Source organism: Vipera berus (assembly GCF_964194415.1).
Source record: "Vipera berus genome assembly, chromosome: Z".
In the NCBI taxonomy this organism is placed as follows: domain Eukaryota; kingdom Metazoa; phylum Chordata; class Lepidosauria; order Squamata; family Viperidae; genus Vipera; species Vipera berus.
In genome coordinates this window covers 40,969,999-40,997,669 of record NC_138205.1, presented here as the reverse complement: position 1 = coordinate 40,997,669, position 27,671 = coordinate 40,969,999, and the positions used below count along the sequence as shown (strand labels likewise).

The 27,671-nt window shown below is 37.7% G+C and overlaps 1 protein-coding gene across 3 annotated transcripts in view; it reads right to left on the bottom strand.

The window, feature by feature from the left end:
• The window catches only part of NSF (N-ethylmaleimide sensitive factor, vesicle fusing ATPase), an 88,925-nt gene that overhangs the window by 35,099 nt on the left and 26,155 nt on the right, over window positions 1-27,671 (bottom strand). For all 3 annotated transcript variants that reach the window (XM_081343723.1, XM_081343725.1, XM_081343724.1), the window contains exons 5-8: window positions 22,255-22,421; window positions 20,578-20,685; window positions 19,380-19,455; window positions 10,388-10,543 (exon numbers count right to left, since the gene is read on the bottom strand). In XM_081343723.1, coding sequence (XP_081199849.1) covers window positions 10,388-10,543; window positions 19,380-19,455; window positions 20,578-20,685; window positions 22,255-22,421 — 507 coding nt within the window. The remainder of the gene's footprint in view (window positions 1-10,387; window positions 10,544-19,379; window positions 19,456-20,577; window positions 20,686-22,254; window positions 22,422-27,671) is intronic.

Here is a 27,671-nt window from a genome sequence, read left to right as displayed (position 1 = left end):
GGTATGAAAATAAACTTACTGGGAGATGACTAAAGGGAAGCACTGTCAAAAGGCCTAAATTATTTCTGACAGCCAAGATTTGGGATCTTTCTGAAGATGCAGATATTGTAATGTTTTAATCCTATGTTGTTTTATTCTCATATTTATGTATTGTAAGCTGCCCAAAATCATTTCTTAGAGAAATGGGCAGCATATAAATGCAATAAATAAAATAAAATGAATTAATAGAATTATATTACACCAAATTTCAGAAATTTAGCTCAGGTACGCTTTCAAGTTAGAAAGGTAATAACATTTTAAGAAGGGCTGAGTAATAGCATAACTAATAGGGTTATCAGTGTATGTAACATAGATGTGTGTACAGATAAGAATATCAACCTTGCTTTCAAGCAAAATCAAGCTTTTAATAGTAAGTTCCACACAAAGTGCACTAATCAAACAGGTGGTAAGGAAATAGGGGAACTCAGGCACCACACAGGTTATATAGAAAGTAAACACAGGGTCAGTCATAAAAGACTCCAATATCTATACACCAATGCAATATGAGCAATAAACAGGGTGAATTAGAAATTCAGGTAAATGAGGGCAGATATGATATTGTTGTCATTACGGAAACTTGGTGGGATGAAACCCACAAATGGAACATAGAGCTAGAGGGATTTAAATTATTTAAAAGAAACAGACCAAATAAAAGAGGAGGTGGAGTTGCTCTCTCTATTAGAAATAACTACATCTCTACAGAAATAGAGCACAACAATGATGAAAACTGTCTTGAATGCATTTGGGTCAATATAGGTGTATACTATAGGCCACCCAACCAAACAGAAAAAATAGATGAACTTTTTGCTAGTCAGTTAACTATGGTATATAGGAAACACATCACAATAGCAATGGGGGACTTTAATTACTCTGACATCAACTGGGAAACAAACTCTGCACCAAGTGGAAGATCAGATTCCTTACAAACCTAGCAGACAACTTTGTCTCTCAAAAAGTAGGGGATCAGCCATATTGGACTTAATTCTTATTAAGATGAAATGATAGAAGGTGTTGAAGCCACAGGAACCTGATGAGGGGGGAGTGATCATGCAATATTAGAATTCAACATTATGCAAGCACAAGCAATAGAACATAGTCAAACTAGCGTCTTGGACTTTAAGAGAGCTAATTCCAATAAACTTAGAGAGAGCTTGGGAAGGATTCCATGGATGAGAATCCTCGAGGGGAAAACAACTCAAGAAGCTTGGAAAATTTTGAAAAGTGAGATAATAAAAGCCCAGTCTAGCACAAGACCAACAAAGAAGAAAAACAGCTTTCAAAAGAAGCCAGCATGTCTGCATAAAGAACTCTCTGATAAGGATTAGAGGACTGAAGGCTAAAACTTATAAGGAACGGTTTCTAGAATTGAGTATGCCTAGTTTAATGAAGAGAAGTACTAGGGGTGACATGATAGCTGTGTTCCAATATATCAGGGGCTGCCACAAAGAAGAGGGAGTCAAGCTATTCTCCAAAGCACACAAGAAGCAATGGATGGAAAATAACGAGAGAGAAGCAAACTAGAACTAAGGAGAAATTTCCTGACAGTTAGAACAATTAATCAGTGGAAGAACCTGCCTCCAGAAGTTATGAATTCTCCAACACCTGAGGTTTTTAAGAAGAGACTGGACAGCCATTTGTCTGAAATGGTATAAGATTTCCAGGGGGTCGGACTAGAAGTTCTCCAAGGTCCCTTCCAACTATATTATTATTATTATTATTATTATTATTATTATTATTATTATTATTATTATTATTATTATTATTATTATTATTATTATTATTATTATTATTATATCATTGCACAGTCAGCCAGATGTTCAGACTGGATTTGGCATTTTTGTCTACCTATCGAGTCCTTACCAAGGACCTGGGATAGGCAGATGTGGATGTTTGATGGTATTATGATATCATCGCAGGATAGAAGCAGTTCCTAGCAAGGCCACCTTTTGCAATTGACTAATGGCGAATTTGTCAATGCCACTGGTGTTTAAGTGGTGCTCCAGTTGTTTTGGGTTGTTGTTGTTGTTGTTATTATTATTATTATTGCAACAAATAATGGCTGCTATGACTCATACTGTTGACATCTGTAATATTTTCTAATGCATCTGCTTTGCCATTACCTTGATGGGGAGGTGGATAGAGAAAAATGTATTAGTCAACTGTTAGATATTTGAGAGACAGATAAAAAAGCAAACACTCAGTGCAAATGGGGGGGGGGAGAAAAAAATAGTGAGGTGAAAGACTAATTATACAAATAAACCAGCAAGGTGGTGATAAATCAAAAGTGATCCTTGTCAAATTAGTGTCAAAGAAGAACCTGTTAATTCAGCATATGGGGAACACAATCTCTTGTGTAGCCAAAAATCAGTGAGGTGGGATTTGAATGATGAGTGATGCCAGAAAAGGGGAATCCCAGTTTGCTGAGATGAGAGAGGCTACAAAAAAAGCTATGAACAAGTCAGAACAAATTTTGTACAAACAAGTTTAGGGAATTTCTGTTGCCAGGCAAGCCAGATGAATGTAATCCCTTGACACTATATACTAGCCTCTTACTGCAAAGGCAACAATGTAAAAGGGATACACCCAAAATCTCATCTACTTGTGGTATGCCATTATCAAGCAACTGCATGTAACTAGAATGACTTAGAGTTTGCACAGTACACACAGATATATTAACTTTCATTTGATTGTGATACCAACAAGTAATTCTTAAGGGCTTATTCACACTAATCCTCTCTGATAACAGTAATTTACTCTGGCAGAAACTTCAATGCTACAAGACTTCAGTGGAGAGGAAACTGACTTGGCAGAGAACAAAACTTTTCTTTTTAGTGCTAAAGATTCTGTAACAATAAACCATTGCTATAATGCTAAAGATACTGTAACAATAAACCACTGCTAAGAGAGCACAAATGAGATTTGCAACTTGACATTCACCGGATGTTTCATACTACAACTTCCACAATCCTATACTACTAGGCAGGTTAATTAGGATTGAAATCCAAAACCCCTGGAGAACACCCGATTACTATTCCAATACTAGATTCTTAGGGCTTTAAGATTGGGCCACATGTTCAGTTCTATTCCTTGGCAGCTATAGCTCCTATAAATAGGGATGTGCTAATGTACTTGTCAAACATATGCTACTTTTTTATGTATCCCAAAGGTGCTTTTTTCATAAGGCAACTGGACTTTTTCTTTTGAAGATATTTCGCTTCTTATCCAAGAAGCTTCTTCAGTTCTGACTGGATGGTGGGGAATGGAAGGATTTATACTCCTTGCAGACAGCTGGTCATTTGGATTCTTTTAGAGGGTTATTGAGGCCACCTGGAGGTTTAACTGTATTGTTAGGGTCACCTGAGTAGTGCAAATGGGTGTGGAGCCTTCTTGGAGGTGTGTTTGTTTGTTTATTTATTTATTTATTTATTTATTTATTACTTATTTATTTATTTATTTATTTATTTATAATTAGATTTCTATACCGCCCTATTCCCGAAGGACTCAGGGCGGTTTACAGGGCAAGGTTAAAACAGTTAAAGCAGTACAAAAATTAAGATACAATTAAGATTAAAATAGGATTAAATAACAATAGCCCAAATATAAAATTTAAATTTAAAAATTTAAAAATTTAAAACCCCTCAGTCCAGGCCAGATAAATCAAATAACCAGGTTTTTAGGTCCCAGCGAAACGAACAAAGGTCAGGGGCGGTCTGGAGTTCCACAGGCAGGTCATTCCACAGGGCAGGCGCACCCACAGAGAACACCCTACCCCTAGGGATCACCCACCGGCACTCAGTGACCGGCGGCACCCTAAGGAGGCCCTCCCTGTGGGAGCGCACAGGACGATGGGAGATTGATGCTGGCAGCAGGTGCTCCCTAAGATAACCCGGACCCATGCCATTTAGGGCTTTATAGGTCATCACCAGCATCTTGTTGTAGACGACGTTGTATCCCTCCCCCTCTGTTGAGAGAGGGCTGTTCAGTTTTGACATAGATGGCCTCTCTGTCCAAAATGTGGACTTTGCTGCCTTTGAAAGAATGGCCTTTGTCTTTTAAATGCAGATGGACTGCTGAATCTTGTCCTGATGGGTTTGTTCTTCTATGTTGTTCCATGTTCCATGTTGTTTTGTTTCCTCAATGTATAGATCTGCACATGATTCACTGCACTGTACTGTATATACCACGTTGTTCAGTTTGTGTCTGGGTGTTTTGTCCTTGGGGTGGAGAAGCTTCTGCCTTGGTGTATTCGTGGGTTTGAAATGTGCACATATCTTGTGTTGGCTGAAGATCCTCCTGAGCTTTTCCGATGTTCCTGCAACTTATTGAATGACAACGTTGCTTTATTTTTTTTCTAAGAAGCGCTTGCTGGGTCTTTTTGGGATTTGATGAAGGCCTATTTGGTTACTACAGACAGAAACACATCTGCACCATGGGTTCACTTGTGTCTTGCATTGTGGCTAATCTCTACACAGAAGAGGTAGAAACCAAGGCCCTAAACTCCTTCACAGGAATTCCACCCACTCACTGGTATAGGTATGTGAGCAATACTTGGGTCAAGATCAAAACACAGGAATTGGAAGCATTCACCAAACATATCAACTCTGGGGACAGATACATCAAATTCACACAGGAAGATGTTAAGAAAAATAGTCTAGCCTTCCTGGAATGTGTAGTACACATTAAGGAAGACAGAAGCCTTAATAGTGAAGTTTACAGAAAACCCCCACATACAGATCATTTTGAATCTCACCACCCACTGGAGCACAAAATGGGAGTTATCAGAACTACACCACCAAGCTGGGAAAGAAAAAGAAGTAAAACACATCAAGGAAGCATTCAGAAGTTATGCCTATCCCAAGTGGGCTGTTATTAAATCTCCCAAAAGACTCAGCAGAAGCTCCTCCATAACAGACAAAGAAGAAAACAATAAGCGAAGCAACGTTGTCTTTCCATAGCTTGCAAGAATATCGGAAAACCTCAAGAGGATTTTCAGCCAATACAACATACAGGTGAAACTTGAAAAATTAGAATATCATGCAAAAGTTCATTTATTTCAGTAATGCAACTTAAAAGGGGAAACTAATATATGAGATAGACTCATTACATGCAAAGCAAGATAGTTCAAGCTGTGAGCTGTAAGCCATAATCATCACCTGTACATGCACACTTTAAGCCCATGAATACACAAAGACAGAAGCTTGCTCATCCCAAGGATAAAATACCTAGACACAAACTGAGCAACGTGGTTTATAGAGTACAGTGCAGTGAGCCTTGTGCAGATCTGTACATTGGGGAAACAAAACAACATACTACATCATCTATCGCCAGTCTACAACACAGTACTTTCAGCAGCTCCAAGAAGGCTCCACAGCAATTTGCACTACTCAGGTGACCCTGACGACACAGTTAATCTCCAGGTTGATTCTTTAAAAGAATGGAAATGACCAGCTGTCGGCAAGGAGTATAAATCCTTCTATTCCCCAGTCAGAGCTGAAGAAATTTCTGGATAAGAAGTGAAATGTCTTCAAAGAAAAATAAGAAAGTCTAGTTGCCTCGTGAAAAAGCACCATATTTCATCTGCTCTGAATCTAGCAATTATCAGAGGGCTGCCCAGAGTTTAGTATTTACATCAGCAAGGGTAAAAGTCAGTAGAGTTGATTGGCAGGAACTGCAGGAGCTGGAGATGCCACAGATTAAACCTGGGACCTTCTCCATACAAAGCACACACTCTAAACCTGAGCCCTCCCCCACACTTTCACCTCTTTGCATCCAATGTCCCCACCTGGCCAACATGGAAGACTCTGAAAACATGAAGACAGGCCTCCTTTCAAATAGACAGGTGATGACAAATTTTAAAATGAGGCTACTCTGTATCTCTTCTAGCACTGGGGCAATACCTACATTTGCATCTTATCTCTCTTTTGAGAGAAAAGCAGGTAGTGTATCCAAATGTCAGCATTGTTAACAGACAGCTTTTAAAACTCAGTCTCTTCCTTAAGATAGGTGTATCTAAATGCCTCTGCTTACCATCATTTGCTGATCAAAGGTCACCCCTTAAACAGGGCACCAGTTTTTAATTATTTGCTGACTCACTAGTAACACCCAATTCACATGGGAAACTATGCCCATCAAAATAACAGAAAAAGGTCCAAAGACAATGTTGTCAGTGTGCCACTTCAGTAGTTTGACATTTGATACAAATTAAAAGGAGATAACCACATCATTAAACTAGTTTGCAAATGCCAGTCTGAAATGCCATTTACAGGATTGTTTTGATTTAGCTCCCAATATACCATTCACTCAAACTGCCACATTTCTCATATTGTTCAGTGCATTGCTAAGTGACGCTCGTATAACAGAAATAAACCACATTGGGAAAAGAATTAATGTTAACACACAATTATTAGGCATAATAACTTGGCTGGTTAAGGACAATGGGATGTGTAGTTAAAATAACAGACGTGGAAGGCTGTAGGTTCAGGATAGCTGCTTTAACAGGTAAACCCACAGAAGTCACAGAAATTTATATGGAGAGAGTGCCAAGAAATTTTAGCATTCTGATAGCATCATTTCTACAACATCTTACAGAGTTTCATAAGCAAAAGGACACATATTATTGCCTTTCATAAGCAAAAGAAGACGTGTTGTTTGAAGATAATACTTCAAATATCAATTGTGAAAGACAAGAAAGGATAAATAGAAGATGAGGAGAACACTGCAAGTATTGGATGTTGTTACTATACTGTCCTGTATTTAGGCATGACTGCAGGTGGGAATTAAAATGAAAAGTTACACAAAAAGTTGCATAGCCAAGGAAACTATTGTCCAGACTGAAAGTCCCAAATGCTTACACCAACAAATGACATTGGTCCAGGAAAGATATTGAAACCAAGTGAAAATGACAGTATTATAGAACATATTGAAGAATTCCTGTAACCATTTTGGTAATCGTGTTCTAGAGCACTGGTGGCAAACCTATGGCACGCATGCCAGAGGTGGCACTCAGAGCCCTCTCTGTGGGCATGTGCACTGTGGCCCCAGCTCCGCCTCCCCCTGTGGTCCTTCCTCACCAGCAGCCCATGTGGAGCAGTCACCCCAGGACGCAGCCCACGTGGAGCAGCCAAGCCAAGGATATGGTAGCTGGGCAGTGGGGACAAGACTCTGCCCTCACACCCCGTTGCGCACAGATGCTGCTGCAGTGCACGGCGGAGGGCATGGCTGCCATGGCGCTGCAGAGCCGCCTGGGCAATCTGTGGCGGGCCGTGGAGGTGGTGGGTGGCCCTGTGGGCGGGTGGGGTGGAGATGTTTTTTGGGCAATCAAGTCTCTAACAGGTTTGCCATCACTGTTCTAGAGATTTCTAGCCTTCTTATCACACATCACTCATATCCAATGATAAGAGTCAGAGCAAGTAAACTTATTCTAAGGCAGATAAGATAATAGCTAAATGCATAGTGGCTCTTTCCAGTGATTTCAATCTGTTCAAGCATAATATCTATTGGCCTCCAGTGCTACAGTAAAACCAAGACCACCCGCAGGAAAAATGACAATGAAAGAAGATGAATTGGAACCTATAGAACCTCTAGGATTTATGCAAACTGGGAACAATTATCTCTTCTGATGGAATGCAAACAAAAAGAAAATCAGATTAAAGCAAGAATTCCTAATGCACATTGAGAAAAGCCCAGGGCTAAAAATAAAAATTGCATTAATTTAAACATAACTTGAGCCCAAAAATGGGACTGAGAGCTTGCTTTTTATTATTATTATTTAACTATATTTCATTTACTGTAATTTTAGGCTTTTAGCAAAATCACAGCCGCAGAGGTTAGCAGTTAGCAGCCTAACTTTCTAAGAGCTTGAAATGAGAAGGCAGCCTAAAATGTGCTTAAAGATTACAAGATAGGCCACCAGCATTGATGGGTTGCTGCTCACTTATCCTTACTTTCAGCCATTGAATGTGGGCAATACTTTAAAATTTATATCATTGATCCACATTCCTAGCAATTTTCTACAGCTTTTAAATATCTAGCACGGATGTTTATTATAAAATACAGAGCTATATATCTAGTGATAACTTTCTGCATATATTTCTTTGATACAAGTAAACTGAACACATGTCCATTTTATTTTGGAGTTCATTATGATATCTACCCATCAGACATTGTTTTCACTAACTCAAGTTTATGGTGTGGCGCTACTTATTAACATTCCTAGAAAGTGCAACTATGGAAAATGCTTCTGGATATTATGTATAGGAAGATCCTTATTTCCTTAAATGGTCAGATCACTGAAATGATATTTAAGGCCCTTAATTCACAAATATTTGAGGTTCTCTGTGAATAAATAAAAATAAAAATCTCATGATCTAGGAAATGATAAAGTGGCCTAATATACCTTAAACATTTACATTTATTCACTAAGAATTTCATCATTTGACACTGCTGGATTTTTCCACTATGCATAGATTAGCCTTTAAGAAGCCATAAGCTTCACCATTATGTTATTAAAACCAACTAATAAGCTTCTCTTTGGCATTTGGGAAGACAGTCAATGCAGTTTCTTCACTGTAACAAACTTGTTTCTTTGTCCTTCATACTGTATTCTTGAATAGTTACTATTCACTTCAAAGGTAAACTGGATGATCTCAGGGTCAAAGCTACCTCCAATTTCTACCAGTCCACATCTGTTGCCTCACAATAGGCCTATCTTTGTGGATTTGGCAGAGTGTAGTTGATTTATATTCCTGTTTTTCCCCCACTCTATTTTACAAATGGAAGAGTTACAGAACCCTTATTCTGAAGCAAAGTCTAGTGCAGATGATCAATCCCACCAGGCTATACAGCTGGCACATTTATCATTTTTCATTTATGAGGCACAAGAACAGAAAAAGGAAAAGACAGAGAGGGAAAAGATCATCTCCCGCTATACACAGACTCCAATTTTTTTTTGTTCTCTTTTCCCCATGAATTATTACGGTAAACCTGAACAGATGTCATCCTGGCATTTGAGCTCTGAAATATAGTTGGAAAAGCAAGTTATAACTAATGCAGAGAAAAACCAATGAGTGTCAGGAAGCAGCACTCTTCTTCAAATTTCAGATAAGCTTCTCTAGCCTAAGGGAGAGGGGCCTGTCGAAAAGAAAATGGAAGCTTTGCTGACTAAAAATCAAGTTCCCTATTTGAAAAAGGCTGTAGCTTGTCAGGGGAAACAAGCATTTAGGCTATAAGAGGCTCAATCCCCATCGTCTTCTGTCAGGAGTCACAAGTTTGCTGACTTCTGAAAAATTTATTCAGTCCCTGGCCAGCAGAAATCTAAGAAGTTTGAATTGGATGAGGTAGAACAACTCCATGAGAGAAGGAACGGCTGCCCATTGTATCTCTGCCATCTCTTCCCTCCCCCCCCCCGACCTTAAATTCTATAATTTTTGAAGACTACCTGGACAAGTCCCTGCAGTTTTCTTGGCAAGGTTTTTCAGAAGTGGTTTGCCCACTGCCACTTTCCTAGGGCTGAGAGAAAGTAACTGGTCCAGCTGGCCTTGTGCCCCAGGTAGAATTAGAACTCATGGTCTCCTAGTTTCTAGCCTGATGCCTTAACCACTACACCCAACTGGCTCTCTTGTGTTTTTTATTGCACTTTAAAATGAAACATACTGAAGCATAAGAATGGCACGTTTCCAGTTTTAATTAAGAGGTATGCTTGGATCATCAGACATTTGAAGCTGGCAGAATAGCCAATCTAGAAACCGTCCTAGAAACAGTAAAAAAAGGTATGAATTCTCTCTTCATCTTGTTGGTCGGATTATTTTGTAGGAAAAAGCAGTTTGTCCAATCCAGTCCGTTTCCCTGAAGTGACTTGAAAGTGATTAAATTAGATACTGGCATAGGAGGAGTCTTTAAGTCTTCACTTCAGCTGAGTGAAATTTCTAATTCTTTCCACATAAGCATTTTAGAGCTAAGCAAATATTCAATTGGGTGTGTAGGCAGACTTAATATGTTTCAAAGCTATAGAGCACCTGTTGACTGTGCACTGAACATACCATCATCCAACTTGCACCAACTGCCTACACAAAATGTAATTTCACTTGCACTGGAACACCGAAAAGGTTACTTTATTTTTATTTATCTTGCCTAGCTTAAAGATGTGGGAAAGCTATATTTTAGTTTTCTTATCTCACCAATCTTCTACATTTCTTGCTATGAGTTTTTATATCCCATCCCTCTTAATCCATATTTTTCATCCTTGCATTGGCCCTTACTGTGTTCTTTTCGGCAGGGCTGTAATTTCTGTGATGTACCCCTGGTTCATACAATATCACAATATCTATTCATTTTTATGTTTGATACAAACCCATTTGTTCCACAATCTCAGGTGGGAATACTCTAGAGGCAAACGCCCTTCGGAATATGTCAGAAAATTCCTTATCAAGACCTCCAATACCCATCTTTTCAAAATTCCAGTCAGGGTTGATGATAGACTGACGGTTTTCCCGAGTTTTGGATTTGCCTATAGGAAAAAAAGAGCAAATTCAAGAATAATAATTTTAATCAGAACTGCTACAGAACTGTTACGATAAATTTCAAATACACTATTATACATGTCTAATACATAGAACAGTGATAGTAATTAAGGACATGAGCTAACAATTATTTCAAACTCATTTGGTTAGGAATAGACTGAAAGACGGGATACTTCACTGTAACAGAAAATAGAAAATATTGTCCTTGTCTAAAATGTGTTTGCTTATATACATACATAATCAAATACATATATCTTTCAGACTTAATAAGAATTTAAACAAGCCTTTATCCTCATATTTTCTCATGTTTTAATAAAAAGAGAAACTTGGAGAGCTTTATGTATAAATTCCATGCAAGCAGAAAGCACAATTTTAAGTAGGATAGTTAGATTCTGCTTGGCTTTTTTACAAGTAAAGGTTATAATAAGCCACAGAGTCATATAATAATACGTCACAGAGACTGCCCTAGATTCTCTATGTTTTTTTTTAATTGGGACAGACCAGTAAGCCATGCTGAACATTTGATATTTGCTCATCACATGGCAGGTTATGAAATATTGTTGAAATAGCTGAAAACCATACTTTTTATTTAGGAGAATCAACTTTCTAGATTTCATGAATTTGGAAATATGTTTGAAAATACTGCAGAGCAGTGTAGTCATCTAAGTCAGGGCTTTTCAACCAGTGGTACGGGTACCACCTGTGGTACATTGGCACCTGGCAGGTGGTACATGACCATGCTAGAAAAGTGGTAGCGGGGGAGAGGAATGAGCTGAACCGGTGGCAGCACCGCACAAGCCAGAGTGAAAGATGGCTGGAGTTGCAGGGCTGTCAGGGCTCAGCGGAAGTGCCAGGATCAGTGCTTCTTCAGGGCTGTCAGGGCTCAGCGGAAGTGCCAGGATCAGCGCTTCTTCAGGGCTGTCAGGGCTCAGTGGAAGCACCAGGATCAGCGCCAGGCTCCAGCTAGAGCTTGGTGCTGATCCTGGCACTTCTGCTAAGCCCAGAAGAAGCACTGATCAGCTGGAATGTTGCAGCATCTCCAGTGTCCCAGGATCATTGAAGTGACCAAAACCTGCTGCAACCACCCAGCAGACGGGGGGGGGGGGAATAAAAACCAAACACCCCCTACCCCACCCCTGCTGCCAATCCTCAACAGAAATGCTCACAACAATGAAAACCTCGGACAGGAGGAAGAGTGCCACCAGGCAGGCAGGAAGTGTCTTGCTCAGCTGTGGCTTGGGGGGCACTTTTTTCAGTGACATTATAACTTTGAACAGTCACTAAGCAAACTGTTGTAAGTTGAGGACTACCTGTACTTTATCACTTTTTTCCTTTTCTTTAGTCATCAAGTTTTTGACACCTTGCTAGGTGACTGGTGGTGCTCGGATGTTGCCATATCCTAAAAGTGGTACAAAGGGTGAAAAGCCCTGATCTAAGTGATTATGTTTTTCCATCACTCTACCAGCTTTCTTCTAAGAATAATATTCTAACAAGGCCAAACTAGAAAGCTGTCCACGATTTACTTGAAGTTGAAGCAGGAACAAAGAACATTATCTATCTATCTATCTATCTATCTATCTATCTATCTATCTATCTATCTATCTATCTATCATCTATCTATCTATCTATCTACCTACCTATCTATCTATCTATCTATCTATCTATCTATCTATCTATCTATCTATCTATCTATCTATCTATCTATCTATCTATCTATCACATTTCTTAACCACCCCTCAGAGGCACTCTAGTTGGTATACCATATAATTTGGCATAAGGAGGCTAGCAGACAGGCAAAGTAAGTTTATAATAGCCATAACACCCTTTGTTTTTTCTAAGTGCAGGAGATTGCATCAACAATTTGTTTCCAATAATGACTTAATTCATTTTAAATAGTAACCCAGTAGCAGTCAAAAATCTGGATTAATGTTATCACCCAAGGTTAAGTTTAAGAAATTAGAAATTAGAGGAGGATAAAAATATATATTTTTCTCAATGCATGAAAGTGGGGGGAGGATGTATTTAGTTTAGCTACTATGTATCAAGGGATCAGTATATCTAACCATTCTATCCATAAATCATTCTAATTGGCACACAGAAAATTACTGATATACTTCTACATAGGATACATAGTACTTATTGGTAAACTTGATCCTGCCCATCAGCCTTGGTGGAGCAGTGGGCTAATGCCTCCTTAAGTAACACCAGCTGCCTGCAATTAGTGCAGATTCGCATCCCACCAGGCTCAAGGTTGACTCAGCCTTCCATCCTTCCGAGGTAGGTAAAATGAGGACCCAGATTGTTGGGGGCAATTAAGCTGACTTTGTAATAATGCCACTTGGGGTGTGTGTGAAAGCCCTAATAAGCAGGCATATACATAGAATGAAGGCTACTGCTAAGCTTGTAAGCCGCCCTGAGTCTTCGGAGAAGGGCGGGATATAAATGGAATTAAAAATAAATAAAAATAAATAAATAAATAAAAAAATTCACCATTTTATTATGAAAACAAATTAGAATTAAAAATCAGTCCCACAATTCTCTTAATACTAAAAAGGAAAGAAGAAATTAAAAAAAACACCACTGGCTACAATAATATGTAACAGCTTCATCTTATGTATGCCTATTTATTGTTGCAGGGGCAACAATAACAGTAAACTTTTTACTGCAATAGTCTCATATGGTAACTCTTCTAGAGCCCAGAAATGTGCTTTAAACTCAACCCCTTCACACAAAAATCTGTTTTCTTAATTTGAGTAAACTAATTGAAGATAAGTCAGAACATTGTTTCCAGAACGCTTGGGAATCAGGAATGCTGGCTGGCCTGTTGCAAATGGCTCAGAGTTCTAACAATAAATTCAGACCCAGCTAATGAACACCCCTTCTGCCTTCCATTAAATTTCTACCTTGAAAAGTCAAACCAGCTAGTCTATAATTTGTAAGGTACATCACCTAGGGAGTTAAAGCTGGTGTAATTCAGTCTTCTTGAATTTGAGGATCTATTTTAAGGTGTGGACTTCATTTCCCAGAATTTTTCAGTCAACATTGATAATCCTGGGAACTGAGATCTACACTATTTATATAGCAAAGTCTGTCAAGCTTTTTAAAGAATATTTTATTACATTCTCACAAAGGAACAGATAAATGATTCAGACCAGGCACTGGAACATAGGAGAAATAAAGGATTAAAAGTAAAAAGGAAGATTAAGAGTTGACATGCGTCCAAGTAAGAGTGAAGGAAATAAGAAATAATGGTAATGGTAATGGTAATGATAATAATAATAATAATAATAATAATAATAATAATAATAATAATAATAATAATAATAATAAGAAGAAGAAGAAGAAGAAGAAGAAGAAGAAGAAGAAGAAGAAGAAGAAGAAGAAGAAGAAGAGGAAGAAGTAGTTGTTGTTGTTGAAGTTGGAAGGGACCTTGGAGGTCATCTAGTCCAACCCCCTGCTCAGGCAGGAAACCCTATACCATTTCAGGCAAATGGCTGGCCAGTCTCTTCTTAAAAACTTCCAGTGTTGGAGCATTCACAGCTTCTGGAGGCAGGTTGTTCCACTGGTTAGTTGTTCTAACTGTCAGGAAGTTTCTCCTTAGTTCTAGGTTGCTTCTCTCCTTGACTAGTTTCCATCCGTTGCTTCTTGTCCTGCTTTCAGGTGCTTTGGAGAATAGCTTGACTCCCTCTTCTTTGTGGCAGCCCCTGAGATATTGGAACACTGCTGTCATGTCACCCCTCACCCTTCTCTTCATTAAACTACACATACCCAGTTCCAGCAACCATTCTACAGCAAAAAGGGGCTAATTAGAGAAGGGGTTTTGAAAAATGTACTAGTACTTGCGGTCTAGAACACCTGAATGTTTTGGACAGTTGTGCTGCGAGGATTCATAGAGTCTTGACAAAATCCATTCTGGGAATTCACATGTACAGTATATCCCTGTTTTCCTCACCAGTTCTTCCTTCTATTGCTCTCTAATTCCCATTGTTCCTAGCATTCTCTAGTCTCCATGCCACACTCTTCCTACTTCATATGGCTGTATTTTGGCATTTATTTTCTTGCCTGCAAAACTGCACTGGCCCTTGGCATGTTTCTCCAAAAGTCCTTAAGGAGCAGGAACTCTGCTGAAGTATTTTGTTATTATGTGCAACGTATTGGACAATGGTAGCATATAACCATGTCAGAAAATCTAGATATGCTAGTGGCTTCGGGGTCAATATGCTAGTGGCTTCGGGGTCAAGACAAAAGAAAGTGCTCAATGAATGGGACAATTATAGGCTACAAGGATTTGAAAAACAAAAGAGTGGAAATAAGAATGAAAAAGAATAAAGAAAATAATGGGAGAAGTACAAGATGACAGATAGGACTTTGGTTATGAGGGGCTGTATAAACTGACAGGAAGGAAAGTACAGAGGCTTGAAGCCATATATCCTGGAATCAAAAGTGTCTGTGTGTGTGGGGGGGGAGGATTATGTCCTTAGTTTAGTCTAGATTCTGAGAAAAAAATGTTCACTGCTATCACTCTTGTCTATGAAAGCAGTGCGGGGGGGGGGTTTAGGGAAATTCATTAGAAGAATTAAGCTAAATGGTTAATTTTTAATTACAGGGCTCTAGTATTTTATGTTATTTCCAAAGGAGCAGCAAAATTAACCACTCAGCTTTTCCAATTTATTTTTCTTATTCGATACTGCCACATTCTGGCCATGAGTGGTATTTGAAACTCTGACAGCAAAATAATTGTGGTTTTTCTTTCATTCCACAATACATCTTTTATTAACAATCAAATCCCAGAAGCATTCTCTAATCTGAAAAAAGCAATTATAATATAGCAAATGAAAACACAATTAGTAGATCTAGCAAAGCAATGCAAGTTTCTGCTAAATAAAGTAGATAATTTTCAAAAATATCACAAATTGATTTAAAAGATTGTCATATAACAAGAGATGACAAGACTGAACATCAACATCTTAGGAACTAAAATGGACAGGAATGGATGAATTTAATTCAGATGACCATCAGGTATACTACTGCAGGCAAGAATCCCTCAGAAGAAATGGAGTAGCCTTCATAGTCAATAAAAGAATAGGAAAAGCAATACTGGGATACAATCCCCAAAATGACAATGATCTCAGTGCGAATTCAAGGGAAACCTTTCAATATCACAGTAGTCCAAGTCCATGCCCCAACCACTGGTGCTAAAGAGGATGAAATTGACCAGTTCTATGAAGCCCTACAGCACCTTATAGAATTAACACCAAAAAAATGATGTCCTTATCATCATGGGGGATTGGAATGCTAAAGTAGGAAACCAAAAGATAACTGGAATAACAGGCAAGTTTGGCCTTGGAGTACAAAATGAAGCAAGGCACAGGCTGATAGAATTTTGTCAAGAGAATACGATGGTCATAGCAAACACTCTTTTCCAACAACCCAAGAGACGGCTCTACACATGGACATCACCAGAAGGTCAACACAGAAATCAGATTGACTATGTGCTCTGCAGCCAAAGATGGGGAAGCTCTATACAGGCAGTAAAAACAAGACCAGGAGCTGACTGTAGTTCAGACCATGAGCTTCTCGTTGCAAAATTTAGGCTTAAATTGAAGAAAGTAGGGAAAAGTGCTAGGCCACTCAGATATGAACTAAATCATATCCCTGATGAATACACAGTAGAGGTGACAAATAGATTTAAGGAATTAGATCTGATAGACAGAGTTCCTGAAGAATTATGGATGGAGGTTCGCAATATTGTACAAGAGATAGCAACTAAAACCATCCCAAAGAAAAAGAAATGCAAGAAAGCAAAATGGCTGTCTGAGGAAGCTTTGCAAATAGCTGAGGAAAGAAGAGAAATGAAAGGCAAGGGAGAAAGAGAAAGATACACTCAATTGAATGCAGAATTCCAGAGAATAGCTAGAAGAGATAAAAATGCCTCCTTAAATGAACAGTGCAAAGAAATAGAAGAAAACAATAGAATAGGGAGGACCAGAGATCTGTTCAAGAAAATTGGAGATATGAAGGGAACGTTTCATGCAAAGATGGGCATGATAAAGTACCAAAATGGCAGGGACCTAACAGAGGCAGAAGAGATTAAGAAGAGGTGGCAAAACTACATAGAGGAACTATACAAGAATGAGCTTAACATCCCAGATAACCACGATTGGGTGATCACTGACTCCGAGCAAGACATCCTAGAATGTCAAGTGAAATGGGCCTTAGGAAATCTGAGCAACAACAAAGCTAGTGGAGATGACAATATTCCAGATGAGCTATTTAAAATCTTAAAAGACGATGCAGTAAAAGTGCTACACTCAATTTGCCAGCAAGTTTGGAAAACTCAACAGTGGCCACAGGATTGGAAAAGGTCAGTTTACATTCTGATTCCAAAGAAAGGCAATGCCAAAGAATATTCAAACTATCGCACCATTGCTCTCATTTCGCATGCTAGTAATGTTATGCTTAAAATCCTACAAGCTAGACTCCAGCAGTATGTGGATCGAAAACTACCAGAAGTACTGGCAGGATTTCAAAGAGGCAGAGGAACTAGAGATCAAATTGCCAACATACGCTGGATCATGGAGAAAGCTAGGGAGTTCCAGAAAAACACCTGCTTCCGCTTCATTGACTATGCTACAGCCTTTGATTGTGTGGATCACAATAAATTGTGGCAAGTTCTTAAAGAGATGGGAGTAGCAAACCATCTTCTCTCTTGAAAAACCTATATGCAGATCAAGAAGCAACAGTGAGAACTGATTTGAACCACTGATTGGTTCAAAATTGGGAAAGAAGTCTGGCAAGGATGTATACTGTGACCGTGCCTATTTAACTTATATGCAGAGCATATCATGAGAAAGGCAGGGCTAGATGAATCAAAAGTTGGAATTAAGTTTGCTGGGAGAAATATCAACAACCTAAGATATGCAGATGATACCACTCTAATGGCAGAAAGTGAAGAGGAACTAGAGCCTCTTGATGCAGGTGAAGAAGGAGAGTGCAAAAGTGGGCTTGAAACTCAACATTAAGGAAACCAAGGTCATGGCATCTGGCCCTCTCAATTCCTGGAAATAGATGGGGAAGAAATGGAGGTAGTGACAGATTTTATTTTCCTGGGCTCCAAGATCACTGCAAATGGGGACTGCAGCCAAGAAATTAAAAGACGCTTGCTCCTGGGGAGGAAAGCTATGGCAAATCTAGACAGCATACTAAAAAGCAGAGACGTCACCCTACCAACTAAAATGCGTATAGTCAAGGCCATGGTTTTCCCAGTTGCAATGGGAAGTTGAAACTCAAATACTTTGGCCACGTAATGAGAAGGAAGGTCTCACTGGAGAAGAGCCTAATGCTGGCAAAGATTGAGGGCAAGAGAAGAAGGAGATGACAGAGAATGAGGTGGCTGGATGGAGTCACTGAAGCAGTAGGCATGAGCTTAAATGGACTCCAGAAGATGGTAGAGGACAGGAAGGCCTGGAGGAACATTGTCCATGGGGTCGTGATGGGTCGGACATACAACTAATAACAACATATAACATTTATCATGCTATACAACATATAACATGGAATCATAAAAACATCTATAGACCATTCACAGACACTGAAAAAATCCTTTAAAGGAACTCTCTTATCAACATAAAATGTCAGAACAGTGGCAGATCTATATTATCAGCCTTTTATTCTAGGCATGGCATATTGCATATAATAAATCCAAAAGTTAGAGAATTTCCCACATCCAATTAAAAACAATAAAATGAAGAAAATCCCTTATTTTTCAATCAGTTTCTATGGACTGACTTTCCCAAGAGTCATCAGTGTTGTAGCTTTGGTCATCTCAAAAAGCAGCAGAGAAAGGAATTGTCTATCCAAAATGTAATATAATAGTTAAGGAGTTAGACCAAGTTGAGAAACCTGGATTCCTCATTCAGCCAGGCAGACTCACTGATCTAGGGCTATCATTGTTTCTCAGCCCACCATCCATAGTAGGTTTGCTGGGAAGACAAGATTAGAGATATATGGTACCTTGAGGTAAAAAGTGAGATATGCACAGATCTTAAATATCACTGTCATGGATTCTAAGAGGCCCCCTCAGAATGAATACAATTCTCCATGGTCAACAGAGATGCTGAACAAGAACAATCAGCAGCATAACATACAATAGTCAGTATATATGTGAAGAAAATTATATTTAACAAATGCATTTTAATATCTACTTCCAATAGTGTTTTTGTTTTTGCCAACTTTCCTCCTAATGCATCTCTTTAATATGCACATTTTTAGATATTCTTACTATATTTATTGGAAAAGAGTACATTTCTAAGAGGCAGTTTAAAAATGAATTAAATATATTTAACCACCACTCACTGAGCCAAGAAAGGTATCTATAATTTGAACATGCCAATGGAAATGGGTTTACTTTCTCATGATCTGGTTATAGGATCCTTGATTATTAAGTGGGTAATACCTCTCCTTATACTTCTGGCTTCTGAAAAGCTTTTTTCCATGCTTCTTTTAAATGCTCAAAAACTGTAATTTTCCTTTGCATCTAGTGATTCCCATCTCTTTTCTATATTCTTGTTTTTCTTAAACTGAGATGTCATTAGTATCTTTGATTAAAGAATAGTGCCCTCAGGAAACTGAAGCATCTGATGAAGTTTGGTAGCTCCTAAAAGCTTATCCCCTTTAATAACATTCGTTAGTCAGAAAAAATGAACTAGACTTCTTCTACTACTAAGTCCATGTAAATGGGGAGACAGACTAGTTAAAAAATGGATTAATAACTTTTGTGATTTCTGGTTGGAATGCAAAATTATTTCTCATCATTAGACTTACCAATAAGAGTAAGAGAAGAACTCTCAGCCTTCTCAAATGCAACTTGACTATTTCCCACAACAAGACCTATTTCAATCTGAGCATGGAAACAAAATACACAAATAAAAAAAGCCTTTAAGAATAATGACATTTTCAATATTTCCCACTGAGATGCAGAAGGCAAGAAACAAATTGGCAAACAGCCGAATATAAAGTTATTTCAATCCATCTGGCATTCTGCCTTCACACTATTTTCAGCTGCATGTGTCAAAGGAGGCTAATTTGTGATTATCTGCTCCCTGCTCAAACTATGAAAACAGGAAGAGGATTAGGCATCTAAGGTTCTAAAAAGGAAAACAGCGCAGAAGGTAGATGCAGAAAACACCATCACTAAAACCAGGAAATGACACAGGTGGGAATAGAATAGTTCTAATATAAGAATGAATATAATAAAGTAAACAAAATTTGCCATATTTATATATGACAATTTAAAACTGATTTAATGAGGGAAAATGTTACTTTAAGACATTAGACACTATTGATATACACTTGGCACTTAGGATTTGAACTTGATTTCTAGAAGTTTTGCTGAACCATATGCTGTTTTTAAATTGTTTATTTTCTGTATTTCTTCAACTTCTCAAGGTTGGTTTGATTTTCATTGATTATGACATTCTCCTACTCTTAAGAACTAGGATTATGATAGCTTTGCATAGTTGGTTTTATGAAAAATTAGTGTAATTCACCGAATAATAAAACTATAATGCTTTTCCTCCCTTTAAAAATTAAAAATCAAGAAATTACTTTATTTGGGAATGTGCCTTTTGTTTAGACTTCTGATGATTTAGGAGATATGGTAATGACATCCCTGAATCAGGAGGATCTGAAATCTGCAGTTCATTTTTAATCTTTTTTGGGGGAACAGGGTTTCTTAACATACCAGCTTGTTTTGAAAGAAAATCAAGTTTTCAAAGACTGCAATTTTTCTGCCATATTTCAAGAGATGTGGCCTTAGAGAATGCTAGGAATCCCTCAAGCTGCTGCTTGCTCAATCAAATGATATATTCCGATACCATTAATATAAGAATGGCCAAAATATCTCCAATAAATCCACAAAGAGTGCCCGTTCCCAAATTCTGGGCCTTGAATGACAGTTTTCATGTCATGATCTATTATTTTATGTCTTAAAACTGCATGCATATACAATTATGCAACTTACCTTCTGTTTTTTACCTGTGGCAGAATCTCCTTTAAGAATACTAGGATCCATAGCTTCAATGTCCTTGACCAACAAGCCAAAAAGTTTGTCATTAAAGTTAAATACGAGCTGCCAAGAGTAAAGAAAAATGCACATTAAGATAATATAACAGGACAGACAACTAAAGTTCCACATACAAAATTAGGTGATATGGTTTATCCTAGATATCAGAAGGTACATGCTATGAAGTTTAAGCCCTCTGCTGATCTGCAAATTTAGAGTAAAAGTACAGATAGTCCTCGACTTACAATAGTTCATTTAGTGACCATTTAAAATTCAACAGCACTGGAAAAAGTGACATGACCATTTTCACACCTACAAATGTTGCAATATCCCCATAGTCATGTGAACATAATCCAGACGCTTGGCAACTGACTCATATTTATGATGGTTGCAGTGTCCTGGGATATGTGATCCTTTTTATGACCTTTTTACGAGCAAAGTCAATGGGAAAGCCAGATTCACTTAACAAACATGCTATTAACTAAACAACTGCAGTGATTCACTTAACAACTATGGCACAAAAGGTCGTAAAATGGGGCAAAATTCACTTAACAAATATTTCACTTAGCAACAGAAAATTTGGGTTCAATTGTGGTTGTAAGTTAAAGTCAAAGTCAATTTACTTATGTAAATTGAACTATAGGTTACTGAAAATCACATCCCTGAGTAAGAGTCTCTTCATGTCTCATTTAATCATTATCAGCTTATATCCTATATCATACAGTCTATCTATTATTCATCCATCTTTATTATTAGTTGTTATGGGTAGAGAAAAAACCCCCACTGTTGATGATATTATAGTCCAGAATTAAGAAAACATGTGAAGAAACACTCCAATCATTCTTCATGCTCATTGGGAACTTTGGAAGTACTGTAATCCCGCGACTGCATCTGGAAGGCAGTATTTTTCACTTCCAAACCCAATATCAATTATACACTATTTACTTCTATTCTACATTACTTTGTACCTTGGGTACAAAGCCAGCTAAGTCACTTTCTCTCAGCCCTAGGAAGGAGGTAATGGCAAACCACTTCTGAAAAAACATCCAGAAAGTCTCTGAGAATCAGACACAACTGAATGGAAGAAAAAAAAATCTATTATACATTCCTTGATCTCTTACATCATGGATCACTGGAACTTTAATTCTCTTCCGCCAGCAGAAATAGTTTTAAAAAAATGGTGAATGCATAACTTTTTTATTTTCTATTGCAATTATTATGCTATCTAATGGTTACAATAAACATATAGCTTGTCTTATACCATCCCTATACTGGTCAGTCATTTCTGCTCTGACAAATATGGCAAAAGATTCTAGCAAGCAGAGGTCTTCTCCAACAAATGTTCCAGAATACCATGGATTACTTGAAATATTCTGGTTGTATAAATAACTCATTATATCAATCATCATTTTTAAATGATGTCCTTTAAAATGTTGCCTACATCTAGGCATCAAAAGCCTCAAATAATCCCCAAAAGTTTGTAGCCTGCAAAAACATATATGCTTACAGATAGCCTTTTCTTATTTGCAATATAAAAGAAAGTGCAATTTATCATTCATAATTATTTGGTATCAAATATAAATGACACTACTGAGTGAGAAACACACAAATGTGCAAAACCATTGGAGCACAAACCTGCTGTCCAATTGTGAATACTTGGTTATTGAATTGCTGGATGAACTCTGCTGCCATTTTGTCTGAGTCATAGGGATTTGAGTCAATATTTTTCTTCTGCAGGAAGTCTATCTCAATAGTCATAGTGCCAATACACTGCTTGGTCTTATCAAAGTTATACAAAGAAACTGTGAGAAAAGAAAAACATTTTTCAACCATGATTTCTTTCAGAAGAACTTTGTGTCCAAAGAAAATAAAAAGCATAATTACTCATTTAATGAAAAACATGGCTATTATGAATTGTTCATAATACAATGTACTTCTAATGCATCTGTTTATTTGTTTCCTTGTTTATTGCTATTGCACTTAGAAATGACTAGAAGGGGATACAAATTTTAATTCTAAAATAAATATATGAGCAAAAATGTCTTTTTGAGAAGAAAAACATTTTGTTATCATTTTGTGTGAATTTTAAGGACTCTGTAGTCACCTACAATCTTTTTATCCCCTTGAATCATTTATGATTGCTTAATTTCTTTTTTACTTAACAGCTTTCTAAATGCCAGCTTAAAATGGTTAATCAGGTATTCTGGCATAATGTCATCTGTTCAGGCATAATGTAAAAACAAATAGTATGAAAATCTAGATGGCTTCTACTTGGAAGAACAAACTCTTCCAAGCAAAAAAAAAGATAGTAATTACTCTGAGTTATGTTTTATTATTTATTTTTCAACACGGATAAAACTATTAACACTGACATGAATAAGCTGAGAACTACAAAACATTATTTTAATAATTTCAGAGACAAAACTAATTGAGCTCATACACTAGATTTTATCCCTTTTTGTTTTTACCTGTCCATATTTTTCTCACAAAATAATAAAGGTTCTTTTTAGTTAAGAAAAAGAGTATTTTTCATAAAAAGACTATCAATACTTAGTAATGCATATCTTTAAAGTCATGATTATCCACAAAACAGCTTATATCAAATTATGCTATTACATGATCACTGGTACTGGAACTCAGGGCTTGGAAATTAAGACGAGGGTTTTAGCTAAATAAACCAGAGGGCCTCCAGCCCAACAATATTAGGGACGCGGTGGCTCAGTGGGTTAGGACGCTGAGCTTGTCGATCGGAAGGTCGGCAGTTTGGCGGGTCGAATCCCGAGCGCCGCGTAACAGAGTGAGCGCCTGTTACTCGTCCCAGCTTCTGCCAACATAGCAGTTTGAAAGCATGTAAAAATGCAAGTAGAAAAATAGGGACCACTACAGTGGGAAGGTAACAGCGTTCCGTGCGCCTTTGGGGTCTAGTCATGCCGGCCACATGACCACGGAGACGTCCTCGGACAAGCACTGGCTCTTCGGCTTTGAAACGGAGATGAGCACCGGCCCCTAGAGTCGGAAACGACTAGCACGCATGTGCGGGGGAACCTTTACCTTTACCTTTTATTGTCTAAAGCAAAGATAAATATTTTGAGTTACATTCCTTATGATGCCTTTTATGCTGGAGAATTTAAACTCTATAAAACATTTGGAAAACATCAAGGTACCTATTATTAATGCAAAGGTATAAAATAATTATATCTAGAATCTAAATTATTGTTTTATTAAAAACTAATTAGTGTTACAAATTATGTTTAACAATAATCACATTTTTAAAAAATGGAGACCAAATCATGGAACCCACACATGATTCACAGAAATATAACCAAATACTTCTTTGCATGGCCCATTGTTTCCTACCATCTACAATACCAGTAGATAAATTAGTTGGAAAACACAATAAATTTTTCATTTCTGGTTAAACACCATCTGACTTTCATTCCTAAACAAAAAGAGTCTATCACTAGGACTACTCACTGTGTCACAAAATATTTTTAATGTGGAATTATAAAATGTGTTGAACAAAATGGTCAAATCTGCTCTGAGAGTCATTGTTGGAAAATAAACATAATGATAATCAAAATACCCTTCTATAATGTGTCATGGACTGTTGTTTCCTCGAAACCAAACATCTAATTTACACATAAACTTCCTGTAAAACAACAGGCTATTGTTTGGTTGATTTGACAATTTTATTTTAAAATATAACTTCAAATGCAATTAATAAAAAAGCAGTTTTTTAATATTTGTTTTTATTGAGCTTGACTCAGCCTTTCATTTTTCTGACATTGGTAAAATGAGTACCCAGATTGTTGGGGGCAATAGCTGATTTTATAAACAATTCAAGAGTGTACTGTACGGCACTATAGAGCAGTATATAAATCTAAGGGCTATTGCTATTAAAAGAGATTTATAAGCTATATAAAACTGAACAGGAATTTTCAAGGTAACTTTTAATTAGTACTATATGTAAAATAAACACATCAAATTTAACTATTAAAAATCAATAATTAACCAAGTCAATCAAAATGACAAAGAACATCAAACAGAATAATTATGTGCTTCTAAATGATTTAGCATAGTCTAATATATCAGACAAAATCTAATATTTTAAAGTCTTAGATTACAAGAACCCAAACTCGATGTAGAAGTCCACATGCAGAATTTTAATTCGCAAAGTATTTTCCAATTTAAACCTAATTCTGTATCAAGTTTATTTTTTAACCTCAATCTATCATTTTTTATGAAAGGAATAATGTATTATTTCTAGTAAAAAGCATAGAAGATCCTGGCAAATTACATTTCCTCTAAGGCAGACATGTCAAACACAAGGCCCGGGGGGCCAGATCCGGCCCGTGAAGTGGTTCCATGCGGCCCACAAAGCCATCCTGGAAACAGAGGGAATGGCCCCCACTGCCTTGGCCCTGGCCCAGAGACCCTCAGATCTGTCCCATTCCTGCCCAGGCCCCCATACGCACCCTTAATGCGAACAATGTAGAGCTGGCCATGCCCACCCAGTAGGCCATACGCACTTTAGCCACACCCACCCAGGCCACACCCACCCAGCCCCAAGGGCAACCGCAATGCTGATGCGGCCCTCAATGAAATTGAGTTTGACACCCCTGCTCTAAGGTATGCATGCTATTCATAAAACTGACCCATGTTTATAAAGTTGATCATAAACAAAATTAATTATAAATAGTAGTAATATATTCAGTCATTATAAAATTCTAAGCTTGGAACTCACTGGGAATCCTGAACAAGCTCACTGCTTCTGTTGAACTGCTGCAGCAAGGATTGCCTGGCCTTGGCCAATACAGAATAAGCACCAGAAGAAGACCAACAAAAGCTCCTGCCTAGTGCTGTGCTGACACCCAAGTGACTCTCATTGCAGCAGTTAAGCCAAGGCAGCGAGTTTGTACCTTTTGCCTTGGCAGCAGGTAGGTAGTAGTTTCCCAACTTTTCTGTTATAGCAAACCTGCTCCTGAACCCAGACATACATAAGTACCCCTCTCTAAAAAAAGATATACACGAAGTCCTCGACTTACAACAGTTTGTTTAGTTACTGTTCGAAGTTACAAAAGAACTGAAAAAAACATATGGCCATTTTTCACACTTACAAGCAATGCAGCATCCCCATGGTCACATGATCAAAATTCAGACAGTTGGCAACTCACTTATATTTAGGATGGTTGGCATCATGTGATCAACAATTGTGACCTTCTGACAAGCGAAATCAATGGGGAAGCCTCATTCACTTAACAACCATGTTACTAACTTAACTGCAGTGATTTACTTAATATCTGTGGCAAAAAAGATCATAAAATGAGGCACAACTCACTTAATAACTGTCTCACATAGCAACAGAAATTTTGGACTCAATCATGATCAATCAAGGACTGTTAATTGATTTCTCTTCTCCTTTCAAATAAAGCTTAACATCTATTGAGTTTTGGCCCTGACTTGTTAATTTTCTAAAATATTCAATTTTTAAATTAATAATGAAGTTAAAATTAATTCAGAATAGATCCAAGAGGGAAAAAAGAAAATTATGGAAGAGTAATGAAAGGCTTTTTGCATAATGCTTTACTTTTTTAATTACAATAATTCTTTAATTACAATAATCAAACGTCTCCCCTCACATTTTTTTCTTTCATTACAATGTCAAATCCTCCCCACTTAGAAAAACAAACATTTTGAATGCTTACAAAATATCAATAGTTATCAGTTGGAGCACACAACATGAAGGAATAGTGATGTTTTATATATGGAGGACACAATTATTTTACTTTATTTATTGGGTTTATTGTGATCATCTTAAGGATTATTTTATCCATATAAATTTAGTAAGTAAACAAATGTGAAATTAAGCAGAAATAAAGTTATGACTGCTGCTATATTTACATTTGCAATTTACTTGCATATTTTATTGCGGCATATAAAGTTGTATTTGGTTTGCAAAAGCTACATAATTCTTTCCCCCATATGTGGCATGTCAGAAATTAGAGGGAACATTACTTGCAGCTGAAATCAGATAATAAGCCATTTCTGTACATAAGTTGCAAAAAATAACTCTTAATAATGCTTAGAAGAATTGATATTTAACATTAGTTTCCTATAACATTAGAGTCCCATAATGAATTATCTTTCAAAATGTTACCATACTGTCACTTCGAAACCTCATCCTAAGAAAGCAGAACTCATGAAAGCAGTTTCTTCCAAAAGGAACTTTTATTAGGAGAAGCTGATGGCAGGCATAATAGATAGGATCTGAGGGTTTCCCGCTCAGATCAATAGGTTAAAGGAGTCCCAAGCAAACCCCACCCCAATAGTTTATCCCGTCAGTTCAAATGGGCCAATCCCCAGGTGTTACGTCCATGTGGGAAAAACCTGATAACACCAGTCTGTCTCAGACTCATAGCGGTGTTTGTTGGGTCTTCATACCTTCCCTTCCGAAACAGGAGATAAGCCAGATGCATTCCTTTCTCCCCACTTCGAGCTGACATCAAGGGAAAGACAGTTCAAAAAGTATGTAGGCAGAGGCAGCGAAAGAGTTACATTGTAGCGCTAGAGAAAACAAAGAAGCAGCCCACAGTGGTTTCTCCCCTCCCTTCCAGGAGCATGGCAGAACCCAGAAAATAGAAAGAATAGAATTAGAAAGAGCCCCTTAATGAAATATGGGTTCTGACATCCTGCCCCCCGTAAAAGAGTGATCCACCTGGGGGAAAACAGAGACAAATACAGATATAGGTTAGTCCGGTTTTTTCAGGTATTCAGTGTGAAACTTCTTAAGCAGTTTAGGGGCTTTAATATGGCGTTTGTGTATCCACTCGTTTTGGGAGGATGGAAGACGTTTCCACGCTACTAGGTATTGAGTAGAGCCATGGTATTTCCTAGAATCTAAGATTTCTTTAATTTTGAAATGTTGTTCCCCTTCTACCATAATGGGAGGAGGGGGAGGAGCAACAGCTAGTCTTAATGGTGACTGTTGCTCACGTTTTAGAAGGCTGCAGTGGAAGACTGGATGAATTTGTCTGAGGGATTTTGGGAGTTCT